The following is a 14068-nucleotide window of genomic DNA, read 5'->3' as shown; positions in this document are numbered from 1 at the left end:
GCACGTTGGAGTGTGAGGAGAGGAGAGGCTGCAGGCCCCAGATATAAGGGGGCTGATATAGAGGGAGGAGCTTCTGCCAATCACAGCACCCTTAAGCCTTAAGGTGATTAATTATTCTCCAACAAAGTTAATCCCTCCCCAGACGTGTAACAGGTGTGCACTGTCCATCCTCTCTGCTCTCTGTCCCACAGGTTTTAAAAGGAGCTCAGGGACTGATGTTAATGAGACCCTCCCTACATAAGTGTGTAGTTTAGACCATCCCATGTCCCAAATGCCATTTTATCAGCACGTGTGTTTGGATTGCACCAAAATTTGAAAAACAACCTGCATGATATTATACCACTCTCATGAAAATGAAAAAAATACTTACATTAAGAAAAGGTGACATATGACACCCGAGTTTACCTGACAGTGTTTTGATAACAACTTCTGTGAAAACTGTAGGCTACATGCACACACAATGTTCATAATTCTTAATTTCTTTATTTCTTTCGTAGGCTGACAATTCCCCAGTTGGGAATTATATACAAATAAATGGCACTGCGCCAGTGCTGCAGCTCTATGTTAATGGCGCTATGACATCATGGCAGACTATCGTCTGAACTGTGGCTCCATGGAGGTCTTCACCCAGGTACTGCCAGGGGAGACGTGGCTGGCCACACCACATAACAATCCTGACAACTGTGTACTGGCTTGGCCAGTTTGTCCAAAAGTGCGGTGTGCTGGGCCCCAAGTACACTCAATTGCTGCCCTTCCACCTCTAGGAGGGTGCACCACAGCACCTCTCAGATTTTTGTTGGTAGATAATGATGATCTAGAACTCCCGAAAAAATTGGAGCTTCATACTCAATTTGGTTTTGCCAGTAGAGCCATTTAAATTTTGCGGGTGTCACAGCGAAAATGTATCTACTTTTGAGGAGGTATTGGGGCTTAAAAATTCACTTTTTGTCACTAGGGACCAAACGTAAACATCATTTTAGTATTATCTTATTTGTAAACGAGAGTCTTCGGGGATCTTTCTTACTGTGTAAAGATAAACACGTTACTGAAAACATTACCTGAGATATTACCCATAGAAAATTCCATTTGGCAATTTTTGACACGCTTGACACACCTGTCCGGAAACCAATGTCAGAAATTTCACCCGACCCTCTACTTCAGATATGTTGAAAGTTACATCTTTGTGGATTACTCCACTTTTTACACAGGGTGTAATCGATCACTGCATACATCCTTGATCAACTAAAAAAAAAAAGAATCATTTGGGAAAATTGAAATGGTGCTACAGGCAAAGAAATGGAGTATGAAGCTCAAGTTTTCTGGAATTTGATATCTCATAATTGTTGCACAGAAAAAGAGAAAAATCCAGGTCAGCGTGGAATGGCCCACGTCAGTTTGCTGCCCACCGCTAGGGAACCAGAATAGGTTGGCCAAGACTTTGCTTCAAAGGCCAACAGCTTGGTGTTCTTCAAGTGTGTGGGCACCATTGGCCGGCTGCAGGGAGGGCTACCTTAAGAGGAAGCGCTTCCCATCCAAGATGCAGGCAGTATGTGACGGGAAGGGCATGTTCCTTCTTTGGGTATCTGGCCCCATCCGCAAAAACAGAGCCTTGAAGAACGGCAGGGTCGACTGAGTTTCTGTACCCTCCTCCAGGCAGGGCTGTATATAAAGGGTAGTCAAAGTCAAAATAAGGGCAAGTCAAAATTGTTTATCATCACACCATATCATCGTATAGTCGCACAATTCTCATATTGAGATATCACGTTTCACAATCATCACATGTAACCTCAGTGGTTTATAGAATCTCTCACTGGATGACATTTCAAATAGTTGACTTTCACATTTTATAATTTTATAAGAATATTATAGGATTTTGGTCTACAAAAATCTTTAGCCAATATCAATTTGATTCAATGAAAATGTGAATGATTTTTACAACATGTAAAAACTTTAGAAAATAACCAAAAACATCCATTTTTAAATAATGCTGCGATCATCATCACACTATTCATTTTACCCACATTGTCCGTCCAACCTCCATGGTTCTTGTGTGGCATGGAGGCCACCCCTGCATCGCCCATCCTGGGGCACTCATCACCCCATATCGGGAGCCACTGTTCGGGAGGGTACAGAGCTGCTTCAGCCACCACCATGCAGACGTGCACCCCAGCAGGCTCAGCAGGCTTTTGGCATGTTGAAGATACGCTGGAGGCGCCTGCTCTCCAAGGCTCTTCAGGTGGACCACACCTTTGTCCCAAGGGTCATCACCACTTATGCATTTGTTGCATGATACTGTAGATCCCACTGTTCTTCAAGACTATTCTGTTGTGGCTGGAGTAAGAGTCCCCCAAAAGGAACCTCAACCATTACATCTGTCTGACAGTGGGGGACATCCGTAAGCCCATGGAGGATGTTGGCTACAGGGCTGCGGCTCTGCCAGGTCCAGTGAGGCAGGAATGAAGATGGCATGGATGGTGAGATTCACTGCTCCACGCAAGTGTCCTGTCACGTAGGCTACAGTGTTGTAAATATATTTATTATGTAAACTATTTACAGTTTGTTGACCAATCTCTCGAAAAGGCCCAGGAATCTATTTGTGCTCTCTAGAGCGGCCCTGAAACGCTCTTCCTCTTTGGCGGCCTCCTCCTTCAGGAACTGGAGAATGTCTCCCTGACAGGTCCTTCTCCTTTTGGGGGATGGGGGATAGGCAGAGGTGCATGGCTCACTGTCCTCCTGTGTGTGGCTACCAGGCTGAGCCTCATCTTTGCCCTCCTCTCCATCCTCCTCCTCCTCCCTCTCCTCTTCCCGCTCCTCTTCCCGCTCCTCTTCCCTCTCCTCCTCCTCCTCCTCCCCCTCCACCTCCACACACACCACACTATAAGTGGGCGATCCAGGAGAAGATGAGTCACTGGCATCTGAGGCCTCATCAGCCACACGCGCTGGGTCTTCTGCGACACACGAGTCACCGGCGACAGCGTCACGCATTGCAGTGAACCACGGCCAAGTGGCTGCTGTGGCCTCTCCCCCGACTGGCCCCGTTCCTGCAGCAGAGCGTTGGAGTTCCTACAAGGAAAGAAGCAAGTTGAAGGTGAGCCATGAGCCTACTGAACAGGAATGACCATGTGTCACTACGTAAGAGCTACTAAAAATATCACACAGCACTGAGCAGTTGTATCACAAATATAACCTCACCTTATACTTTTGCTTCAGATTGTTCCACTTCTTTGCAGCTTGTGCAGAGCTCACGTGGCCCTTTAGGCCCATATGTTGAAGAATTCCCCTGAGAAAAACAACATGTAAACATGCTGTACCCAAGCGCCCCACAATTACAGCCATGTCACAACATGCTTATGTGTTAGCCATTCCCAGGGGCAGGCATACTTCGTTACTACTAATTCAGTGTGGGATGTCAGATGTTATCATTTGCACTTGCTTTAACACAAAGCCCAGACCAAGACATGAATAACGGTGCAGAGGACTGATTCCTTCAACATTACCCTGACGGTTAGACACCTCAGAGAAGGTTGTAAGTGAAAAGTCAGTGCTCTGTAAATAAAGATTAACCCAACCCACGGTCTCACTTTTTTCTTAAAATATCTCCAAACAAGACTGTAACTATGATGAGAAAGTAACTACGGTTTCATGAAGAGCAACCTTACAGCTACATTCACATTTTAGGCGAGGAGCACATGCTCTTTAGTTGAAAATTCAGGCAACAGTGCTAACCACTACACCACAGTGCCTCATTTGGAACACAAAGTGAAATACCAAATATAAACATACATGTAGGCAACATATCCAACATGGACAGTCTTGCAATAATCTGAAATTAACCCCTTGAATTTTTTGGCTTCTCGTAAGTATTTCTGTGCATAATTATTCAGTTACAGGTGACATCAAGCAGCATAGAACTTCTGACTCACTCCCAAGCTTTTTTGGCCGTATGCCTCCTCCCCGTGAAGAGGTGATCACTTTCAGACCTCAGCAAAATTAGGCTGAGAGTTTCCACCTGTGTCCCTGTAAGAAATGACATTACAGACCACTAAGTAAAGGACAACCTGTAATGTCTCTGTACAGCCCAAAATCACAACAGCATGTGTCAAGTGGCTTCACAAGCCAGCCTGTATTCAATAAATTATGCCAGGGGTGTCCAATCTTATCCATCGTGGGGCGACGTGGCTCAGGCAGTAAGAGCAGTCGGAGGGTTGCAGATTCGATCCCCCACCCGGGCTATGTCGAAGTATCCCTGAGCAAGACACCTAACCCCCAAATGCTCCTGACGAGCTGGTCGGTGCCTTGCATGGCAGCCAATCGCTGTTGGTGTGTGAGTGTGTGTATGAATGGGTGAATGAGAAGCATCAACTGTACAGCGCTTTGGATAAAGGCGCTATATAAATGCCAACCATTTACCATTTGACCATTTATCCAGAAAGAGCCGGTGTGTGTGCAGGTTGTTGTTTTAGCACAGGACTAAGACAGCTCATTCTACTCATCAAGGTCTTGATTAAAGACCACGATTAGTTCATTAGTATGATCAGGTGTGTTACTGCTGGGTTAAAACAAAAACCTGCACCCACGCCGGCCCTTTTAGGATAACATTGGACACCACTGAATTATGCAATATAACCTAATAACCTAAAACATATGAACTACACCAGTAAAAGGCAGTAAATGCACATAGACAGAAATTACATGATTATTTCTCAGTCGTACAAGGGTAAGGAGAAAAATGCTGAGTGTCCTCCTCCTCCTCCTCCACACAGGCCTGGCTACAAGCGGCCGCCACGGATCCATGAGCAGATGAGCGACTGGCATCCAAGGCCTCATCAGCCACACGCGTCGGCTTTTCTGCAGCACACGAGTCCATCTGGACAGGAAGATCGATAGGTTCCCCCCCGCCGAGGACCTCATGCATTACAGTAAACCACTGCCAAGTGGCTGCTGTGACCTCCCCACTGTCTGACCCCGTTCCTGTAGCAGAGCGTCGGAGTTCCTACAAGGAAAGAAGCAAGGGAGAAGGTGAGCCATGAGCCTACCGAGCAATGTGTCACTATGTAAGAGCACCTAAAAACACGCAGCAAAGGACAAACCTCACCTTATACTTATGCTTCAGATTGTCCCACTTTTTTGCAACTTGTGTAGGGCTCATCTGGCCCTGTAGACCCATCTGCTGAAGAATTTCCCTGAGAAGGACAACAAAAGTTATGAATACCTCATGGATATCCTTATGGATATCTTTCTGTGATTATCATACATTGGGATCAAGTCTGATTCTAAATATACACATGTACGTGAAAGAGGATGGAGGATAATATTTTCATTATGAGTAGAAGCAGATACTGCACTAAATTCCTATGCCTCCCACCAGGGCCCCCTGGCTCCAGGCACCAAACCTCTCAAGGACAATAAGAAGTTACAAATATTGCATGCAAGTGTGAGTATGTGCGCGAGAGTCGATTTTAGACATTTCTTAAGAGTCCAAGTGGGTCAACCTGGTCCTTCCGTTATCCTCCCTCTTCCCATCTATACCAGGGAGGAACCGCTTCTGGTGACACGTTCCCTTGTACTCTCAAAGTATATGCTTGATAGAGACCAAGTAATTATTTTTGATTTCGAGTTTATATCACTTTTTTAAATATATGCCTATGTATTAACCCCTTAAGTATCTCCCCTTTTCTTGACACAAGCTTGAAAATCACATACCCAAATTAAAATGGTTTTATTCTTGAACCCTGTTGGCACAATCCTGGTCTCTTCTGAAAGGTAACCCTTTGTGGTTTGTTTTTTTGAAGAGTCATATTACTCCAAATGTTACTAAAACAAAGTTAAAGAAGCTCAAACACAGTGAAATTGGAAGCTGTCTCACTGAAAAGATTTTGTTTTTGACTGGACACAGATTATTGTGGCTGTGGCTGGTGCGCTTAGAAACAAAATGAAGCCACAGCCACCACACTGGAGAAATACCCTTTCCAATTTGATGGGCATTCAGCATAGTTTTATCTAGGCAGCTTTACAAACAGGACATTTGGAGACTCCAAAATTACACATACTAATTTATATCATGGGTCTTATGAGGTGTAAAATACTGCATTCTGCTTAATAAAATATACAACTATCCTGAAAATGAGTGTTTGCACTCCCCCCCCCCCCCACTGGTCACCCTCCCCCTACCTCCCTGTCAGAACCTCCCTCTCCTTGCACTCTCTTCAGACAGCAACAGGTCGAGAAGATGTGCTTATACACTTTAGAATTATTTTAGCTACTACCATCAGCAGTTGTATCGTCAATGAAGACATGATCATCAGTGAGCCAGTATCTTTGCCAGCCATAGATGCCCAGGCCATCTTGTTGTGAGTAAGTGTGGACTCTTTCTGCTGAAACAAATCCTATTTCTTTTATGTGTGGGCCTGGTTAGTGTAAGGGGGAATTGTCTTTGCCCAACAATTGACATCATGAACGGCCACCTATCAATAAGCAATAACTATAATGCAGGAAGGCGACGAGTATTTTGTTTTTACCATGTCCATATTAGGCTGTGATTGCTGTGCAGTTCATAGGTGGACGCATAAGAGAAAACAAGAACAATACTTTTTAAAGAAGACTTTTTTAGCTTATGGCCAATTTTTCTATGCGAAATCCTTCATTCACCGGTGAGATTACATTATCTCGCACAACAGAACTTTACTGACGACTCACCGCCAAGCTTTTTTGGATGTGTGCCTCTTCCCCGTGAAGAGGTGATCATTTTCAGACCTCAGTCGAATGAGGCTGACCGTTTCCTCAACTGTCCCTGTAAGAAATAACATTACAAAACCTATGGGTGAAGAGCAACCTGTAATGTCTACATACAGCCTTAAACCACAACGGCACATGCTAAGGGGCTTTACAAGCCCATATGTCAGACATGAAATATGCACAGTAAATGATGTAAAATGGTAATAGCCTGAAACATATTAATTGCATCGGTAAATGGCAGTGAATGCACAACTAGAGAAAAAGGATATTCTTATTTCTCAGACGTACACGTGTAGGGCGGAAAATGCTGAGTGTCCTCCTCCTCCTCCACACAGGCCTGGCTACAAGCGGCCGCCACGGATCCATGAGATGAGCGACTGGCATCCAAGGCCTCATCAGCCACACGCGTCGGCTTTTCTGCAGCACACGAGTCCATCTGGAGAGGAAGATCCATAAGTTCCCCCCCGCCGAGGGCCTCATGCATTGCAGTAAACAACGGCCAAGTGGCTGCTGGGACATCTGCCTTGTCCGACCCCGTGGCTGCAGCAGAGCGTCGGAGTTCCTACAATTAAAGAAGCAAGGGTGAGTGTGAGCCATGAGCCTACTGAACAATGTGGCACTATGTAAGAGCACCTAAAAACACGCATCAACTGACAAACATCACACAGCACTGAGCACTTCCTGCCAGAAATTTAACCTCACCTTATACTTTTGCTTCAGATTGTCCCACTTTTTTGCAGCTTGTGCAGGGCTCACCTGGCCCTGCAGTCCCATCTGCTGAAGAATGTCCCTGAGAAAAACATCACAAGTTAACATTCCATATCCAAGTGCCCTACAACTACAGTGATCACACTTGAATATTACATTATTACTAATTATTAGTGTTAATAATATCCAAAAATATTATTTATACAAGAGTTGCACACAGTGGATTCAACTTTACAGATTACCCACAGCCAAGCTTTTTTGGATGTATGCCTCTTCCCCGAGAAGTGGTGATCATTTTCAGACCTCAGTCGAATGAGGCTGGCGGTTTCCTCAACTGTCCCTGTAAGAAATGACATTACAGACCTATAAGTAAAGGTGCAATGTCTGTGTATAGCCTTAACTCATATGCCAGATATGAAATATGTACAGTAAATTATGCAAAACAGTAAGAGCCTAAAACTAAAACCATTACAATTATGAATTGCATCAGTAAACAAATACATAAAAAGGATATTATAACTTCTCAGTCTCACAAGTGTATTGCATTTACATTTACATTTTAGTCATTTGGCAGACGCTTTTAATCCAAAGCGACTTACAAGTGTATGGAGAAAAGGCCAGTGTGTCGTCCTCCACCTCCACCACAAACATCTGGCTACAGGCGGCCGCCACAGATCCAGGAGATGAGCCACTGACGTCTGAGGCCTCGTCAGCCACGTGTGTCTGGTTTTCTGCAGCACACGAGTCCATCTCAACAGGAAGATCGATAGGTTCTCCGCCGAGGGCCTCATTCATTGCAGTGAACCACGGCCAAGTGGCTGCTGTGACCTCTCCCCTGTCCGGCCCCGTTCCTGCAGCAGAGCGTCGGAGTTCCTACAAAGAAAGAAGAAAGGGTGAAGTGTGTGTCACTGTGTAAGAGCATTTACAAAACATGAATCAAAGGACAAACGTCACAGCACTGAGCACTAGTTTTCCCAACTGTAACCTCACCTTATACTTTTGCTTCAGATTGTCCCATTTTTTTGCAGCTTGTGCAGGGCTCACATGGCCCTGTAGACCCATGTGCTGAAGAATTCCCCTGAGGAAAACGACAAGTTAGCTAGCCATACACAAGTACAACAAATACAGCCACGTCATAAAATGGCTGCGGTCCAATCTGTTAAATGTTCTGCCCTCGCTTACTTCAACTTGGGGGAAATCACTTTAGAAACCAGAAATTGTATGTTGCCATTTTGAAATACAGTCCAGTCTGTTAGTAATGCAAATTAAGTAGGCGAAATAAGTCCCTCGACCCTTGATGTAGCTCGAGTGAATGAGTCCACAATGCTGCAGACTTTGTGCAGTGAAATTGCCAAGAATGCTTTGCTGTAACCCCAAACCTCCCGTTTCAGAAGTTTGAATTTCATCCCTAAACGTAGGATCCCAAGAAAATCCTAAAAACAGAGAAAGCACCATTGACCTTAGAAATGTTTTTGAATAAATTAAGAAATAACACTGATTCCGGTTCTTGAAAAAGGCTGCCATTTGCATTGATCATGGTAGACTAGCTCTGCAAACCTTTGCGTGTGTGACTATTACTGATTACTTTGACTTTGTGTAAGACCGTATTTGACTTTTTGTATGACTGATTCCAGCCTAGCCCTTTTTTTTGGTTTTGTTTGCCCTAGTGCATCACTTGTGCCCAACACTGCTCGCCCACCCTGACTTTGACTTTGCCCCACCTGCTCTCAGTAGTAACTCCAGTTATTTAGTGTTTCCAGCTGGACTGCATCCTTCCATCGGGACACGATTTGTTATGTTTTATTATTTTTGAAGGCAATCCTGGACGAAGATCTGATCCTTGTTGGAGGTAGTCCACAGTACGTTCATTTAAGGTTAAACTGATATTTTAATTACAATATTTAGGCTGATCTGCAGAAATATTTGTGTTTGATTTGCACTTTGTTGTACGTCGCTCTGGATAAGAGCGTCTGCTAAATGCCACGTAATGTAATGTAATGTAATATTTTTTCTGGTTGTTCTGCTGACTTATGATTGGCTTAGCAATTGCTGCAGAAGCACTACTGATCTTCCAACTTTCCCAACATTGCTAGACATCTTGTGCTGCTTGTTATCAGTCAGACAGAATCGTGGTACCAATTTGGAACATCAATAGACGTCTGCAAAAATAAAACGAGCACTGTTATGTTTTTGACTTGATACCAAAGTAGCAGTTCGTGTGACATCCCTTGTGAGCACACATCCATTTTCAGGAGCAAATACTACTAAAAGGGGCATACGCTAGGGTCCAGCACGATGAGTATGAGGATATCTAAATGCAACTTCTAATGGAACTCTTACTATTATTATCATACAGTACATTGGGAATGCCCATTCAGATACTAAATGTAAGTATATAGACACGCATGTCCAATATGGACATTGACATGGTCCTGCAAGTTGTTATGAAATGTTTTGGCTTATTGTCTGTGCAAAACCTTTCAGTAACAGATGACATTGTCATGCCTTTAGTCATGACTCACCCCCAAGACTTTTTTTTTGTATGCTTCTTCCCCGTGAATAGATGGTTATTTTCAGACCTCAGACGAATGAGACAGGTGGTTTCCTCATCTGTCCCTGTAAGAAATGACATTACACGCCTATAAGTAAAGGGAAACCTCATGTATAAACCACAACGGCATGTGTCAAGGGGCTTCACAAGCCCATATTTGCATCATGAAAAATATATGGAAAAATATGCAAAGTTTTTACAGTATGAAACACATGAACTGCATCGGAAAAGGGCATCACATGCACATAAATAGATTATTATTTCTCAGTCCTGCGAGTAAAAAAAATTTTTTCAACCAGAAGCAGAAGAGCTCTGGGTGCGGGGCACTCATATGAGCAGCCACGGGGCCCCTCAGTACCCAAACATCGACACGACTTAGACCTCATTCATGAAAAACCTTGTTTACTGAATGTTGACAGGTAACACTACGTATCCTTTGCTTTAACGAAAAAAAAACCCCACACTTTAAATCAGGGTTAACGTGAAAATGTATGGGATGTTTACATGAACCGAATCTTTTCCTTTGCCTTCTCATCTGATCAAACGGTATTTATAAAACACCCTTTTATCAAAACTACAGCACAGGTCAGATAAGGTACAATCCACAAAGGATCGGTTGTAAAGCCATGAACATTGGTCTAATACACGGGGTAGATAGGCTAAATGTTTAGGTAATAAGGTCAGGAACTACACCACCGAGATGAATACAAATTCGAAAGCCGTAGATTAAAGTATAAAATACACCGAGGAGCTAAAAATAGAGACAGGCGAAAACAAGTGAGAATAGATTAGAGGACTCTCGCCTAGTCAACGTAATATTTTATTGAGAAGTAGCAATTGCCCATTAGTATGATCATAGACGTTCTTACGAAATTAACCGTCGGCCAATAGAAAAGTGTGATCACTCGAGCCACTGGCAGCATCAACAACAGGCAGCATGCCAGTTGTTCTCGCCTCGCACCCAGGTATGGCAGGCTAGCTCCGCCCATGCTTTGAACGGAAGGCTGATGCTAGAGAAAACAAGTACAGCGATTGTTGAGCCAATCGTTTTTGAGTTAGTGAGTTATTTTCCCAATGCATTGAAGGAGATGAACCTTTCCGAAACGTGCATTGCATAGTATACGTACGGCGAAATTAAATATGGTTTAGAAAATAATCGTGGTTAACGTTAAGCATTGAAAGGTTCTCGCTAACTTCCGTTTCATGGTGTCTTTAGCTAAACATTCAGTCACAAATGTGGGAAACAAGAACGACTTATGATTACGCTTAACTACTATATTTTTATAACCCTTTTTAATGTTATTTTAATCCTGACTTTTTTGTTCGTCCTAAAGAATGATTGGTGTTATGGGTTCAAAGCGCTTTATAACAAATACGCACTTACATTTGTATATGTGCGTTCCCGCCATGTTTCAAACTGACATATACAGAGAAGTGGATCATTTATATGCCAGCCGTTCCGAAAGACTTCTGTAAAGACCGCACTTGTCGAGTATCCTCGCCGAAACCTCCTCGTTCCTCGACTCGCTCCTCCGACTCGGAATGTCCTTAGATGGTGGACCTCGATCAATTTCCGGGTCAAGCAAGGATAGAGGAGACGAGGCCGGATCACGGATAAAATAAACTACTGGGATGAGCCCCGTGGGTATAATTACACCGCCAGTAACGTCGCTAAAAGTGATCGAGCAAATGTTATGATGTGGCTAGGTCGTTTTTAGGGAAAAAGGTTGCTAGGGGAGGCTAAAACACTTTTTGTTTGATGACACTGTTGTACTGATATCCACCGTGTCACAGCGCCACCTGTTGGATGGGGGTACTATTACAAGAAACGATCGGCCTATAGGGCATATAGGACCCCCTCAAAGTGTTGCACCAATGGATCTAAACACAACACACTTATACAACATTTTGTAGCTGCATAATTCAAAATATATCTATACCACAATACAATACACCCGCCACTTTGGCAGCATTGGCTCAGGCGGCAAGAGCAGTCGTCTGGCAGTCGGTGGGTTGCAGGTTCGATCCCACCCTGGGTTTGTCAAAGAATGCCTGAGCAAGACACCTAACTCACCCCTAAATGCTCCTGATGAGCTGGTTGGAACCTTGCATGCCAGCCAATTGCCGTTGGTGTACAGTACTGTGCAGAAGTCTTATGCACCCTAGACTTTATTCTATATATGTTTATTTTTTTGTGTGTGTTAGTATAAAAACACATTTGAGATTTCCAAATATTCAATTTCCAAAATATTTTATTTTACAGACATTTTTGTATTTAATTTGAAAAAAATAGGATATTACTGTAAGCAATTGACTACTTTTTACATAAGAACTTGATCATGGCTGTCTGAAATCAGAAGCAAGGAGCCAACCAAAGTCTGCAGAAGAACTGTGGCAAGTTCAGTTTTGAACTATTCTGCCAAATTACTCAAATGTAATGTAAAATGTATACTATGTTTATTTAGGACCTTTCATTGAATTATTTTTGGAAGAATCTTATCTGTACAGAATTTTATACAGGTGCCTAAGACTTTTGCACAGTACTGTATGAATGGGTGAATGAGAAGCATTAATTGAACAGCCCTTTGGATAAAGGTGCTATATAAATGCCAACCATTTTCACCAAGTCCCCCAAATTCAACTTGAGAAATAGTGATCAAACCTTTGATGTATACTGATGTATAAAACATGCCAATCAAACCATATACTTACTAATGTGGCTCCATGAAGCACCCCTCTCCTGGCTGTTTTTACAAACTCTTTAAAGATGACACATTGTACTGAGCCTTTTGAAAACTTGGCACATTAGGACTCTTTTGGTCTTTTTTCTAATGTTACAATGAGAAATCCTAATTGTATGGCCTCTCCTTATTTTGGCCAAGGACATTCTAGATTGAAATCACACATCATATCCTTCTTTACGCATGTTCCAGGCTGTTGTGAATCTCTTTAATAGTACAGTCATTTCGAAAGTTTTATTACTGTGACTATAGGAATTATGCTGATGGCAATGATGACAAAGAGATCCCTGTCTCGCTGTGTGTGGTGGTGCTCTTTCTCTCTCCATTCTATGTATAAGCTACTGTTTATCTAACAGCATACAGTATATCAATGACTCATATACATATAGCCCTATAATGTTTTCTCTCATATTTAGGGGTTCAACAGTTTGTCACAGTACAGTGCTGCCTGCTTTGTTCCCACTTCTCTTTGTTTTTCAAAATGCCACTTTTACATGTGGTCCACCTCCAAGCGGTGTCAATTGCTTTCCAAGTGAGTTACCTTGAATTCATTATTAAAATGCACTGCTCAGTAAATTCCAGGTATAGTATGCAATGCTCATTGCTGCATTTTATAAATACATTCCTGCATCGCCATTGGTATATCAATACATTACTGCTGCTATGTGTTATATGGGAACATCACTGCCAACCTCTCAGTCTGAAGGGAATGATGGAATGAAAGTACTTTTTTAAATAATGTGAAAATTCTCATACTTGTGGGAATGAAAGGTTAGAACATTCACAGGTTATATGAAAATTATATTATTTATAGTTTCATGCATTATTATTGCTGTATTTATCCACACACAAACACACACAGATTTGATGTGGTTTTGGTGTATCGGAATGACATGCCCAGATCAGTGTCCTGGGTGTTGCATTGGGTTTAAATAGTGTTGGGTTTACCTTACAGTGCAGAAGATGAACACTAGAGGGTGCTCCAAACTCACACTGGTATTTTATATAAGAGGAAGTTTACTCCCCCGGCAAGCTCTTCCCAAGGTTTCCTCCAGTATGCCACCCAGGGCATTCTGGCTTGCCACTGTCACCTTTGGCTTGCTTTGTGAAAGTTAGGCCAAGATATACTGTGAAGCATATTCCAACAAATTATTTGTAAAACGTGCCATATTAATAAAATTATATGTATATATAATAAAAAGAATATGTATCCTTAATTCTGTTTAAGCAATCACTTTATGCAAATCCACTCACTCCAGGATGCATTCCACTTCTATGAATAAACTGCTTCTGTAAATAAATGAATAATATTCACTGGGTGAGATGCCATCCT

At 42.8% G+C, this 14068-nt stretch overlaps 1 protein-coding gene across 1 annotated transcript; it reads right to left on the bottom strand.

Annotated features, from left to right (window-relative positions):
- Window positions 1-497: 497 nt before the first annotated feature.
- Window positions 498-11649, bottom strand: LOC133114806 (uncharacterized). Its single transcript, XM_061224461.1, has 14 exons — window positions 11379-11649; window positions 9966-10059; window positions 8434-8521; window positions 8043-8316; window positions 7690-7783; window positions 7438-7525; window positions 7024-7297; window positions 6697-6790; window positions 5096-5183; window positions 4714-4993; window positions 3924-4017; window positions 3193-3280; window positions 2022-3063; window positions 498-1659 (listed from the first exon to the last, which is right to left on the bottom strand). Exons 1-13 carry the CDS (start codon window positions 11401-11403, stop codon window positions 2551-2553), a joined length of 2094 nt encoding a protein of 697 aa, XP_061080445.1. The 5' UTR covers window positions 11404-11649; the 3' UTR covers window positions 498-1659; window positions 2022-2550.
- Between the last annotated feature and the right edge of the window lie 2419 nt (window positions 11650-14068).

The sequence above is a fragment of the Conger conger genome, chromosome 16 (genome assembly GCF_963514075.1).
Source record: "Conger conger chromosome 16, fConCon1.1, whole genome shotgun sequence".
Classification (NCBI taxonomy): domain Eukaryota; kingdom Metazoa; phylum Chordata; class Actinopteri; order Anguilliformes; family Congridae; genus Conger; species Conger conger.
This window is presented reverse-complemented; position numbering and strand designations above follow the sequence as displayed.

Coding starts and splice junctions, on each gene's coding strand:
- LOC133114806 (XM_061224461.1), bottom strand. CDS start 11,403: ATGGCGGGAACGCACATATACAAAT. Junction 6,791..7,023: donor GCATTTTCCGCCCTACACGT/GTACGTCTGAGA, acceptor TATTTCTTACAG/GGACAGTTGAGGAAACGGTC. Junction 3,281..3,923: donor ACGGCCAAAAAAGCTTGGGA/GTGAGTCAGAAG, acceptor TGTTTTTCTCAG/GGGAATTCTTCAACATATGG.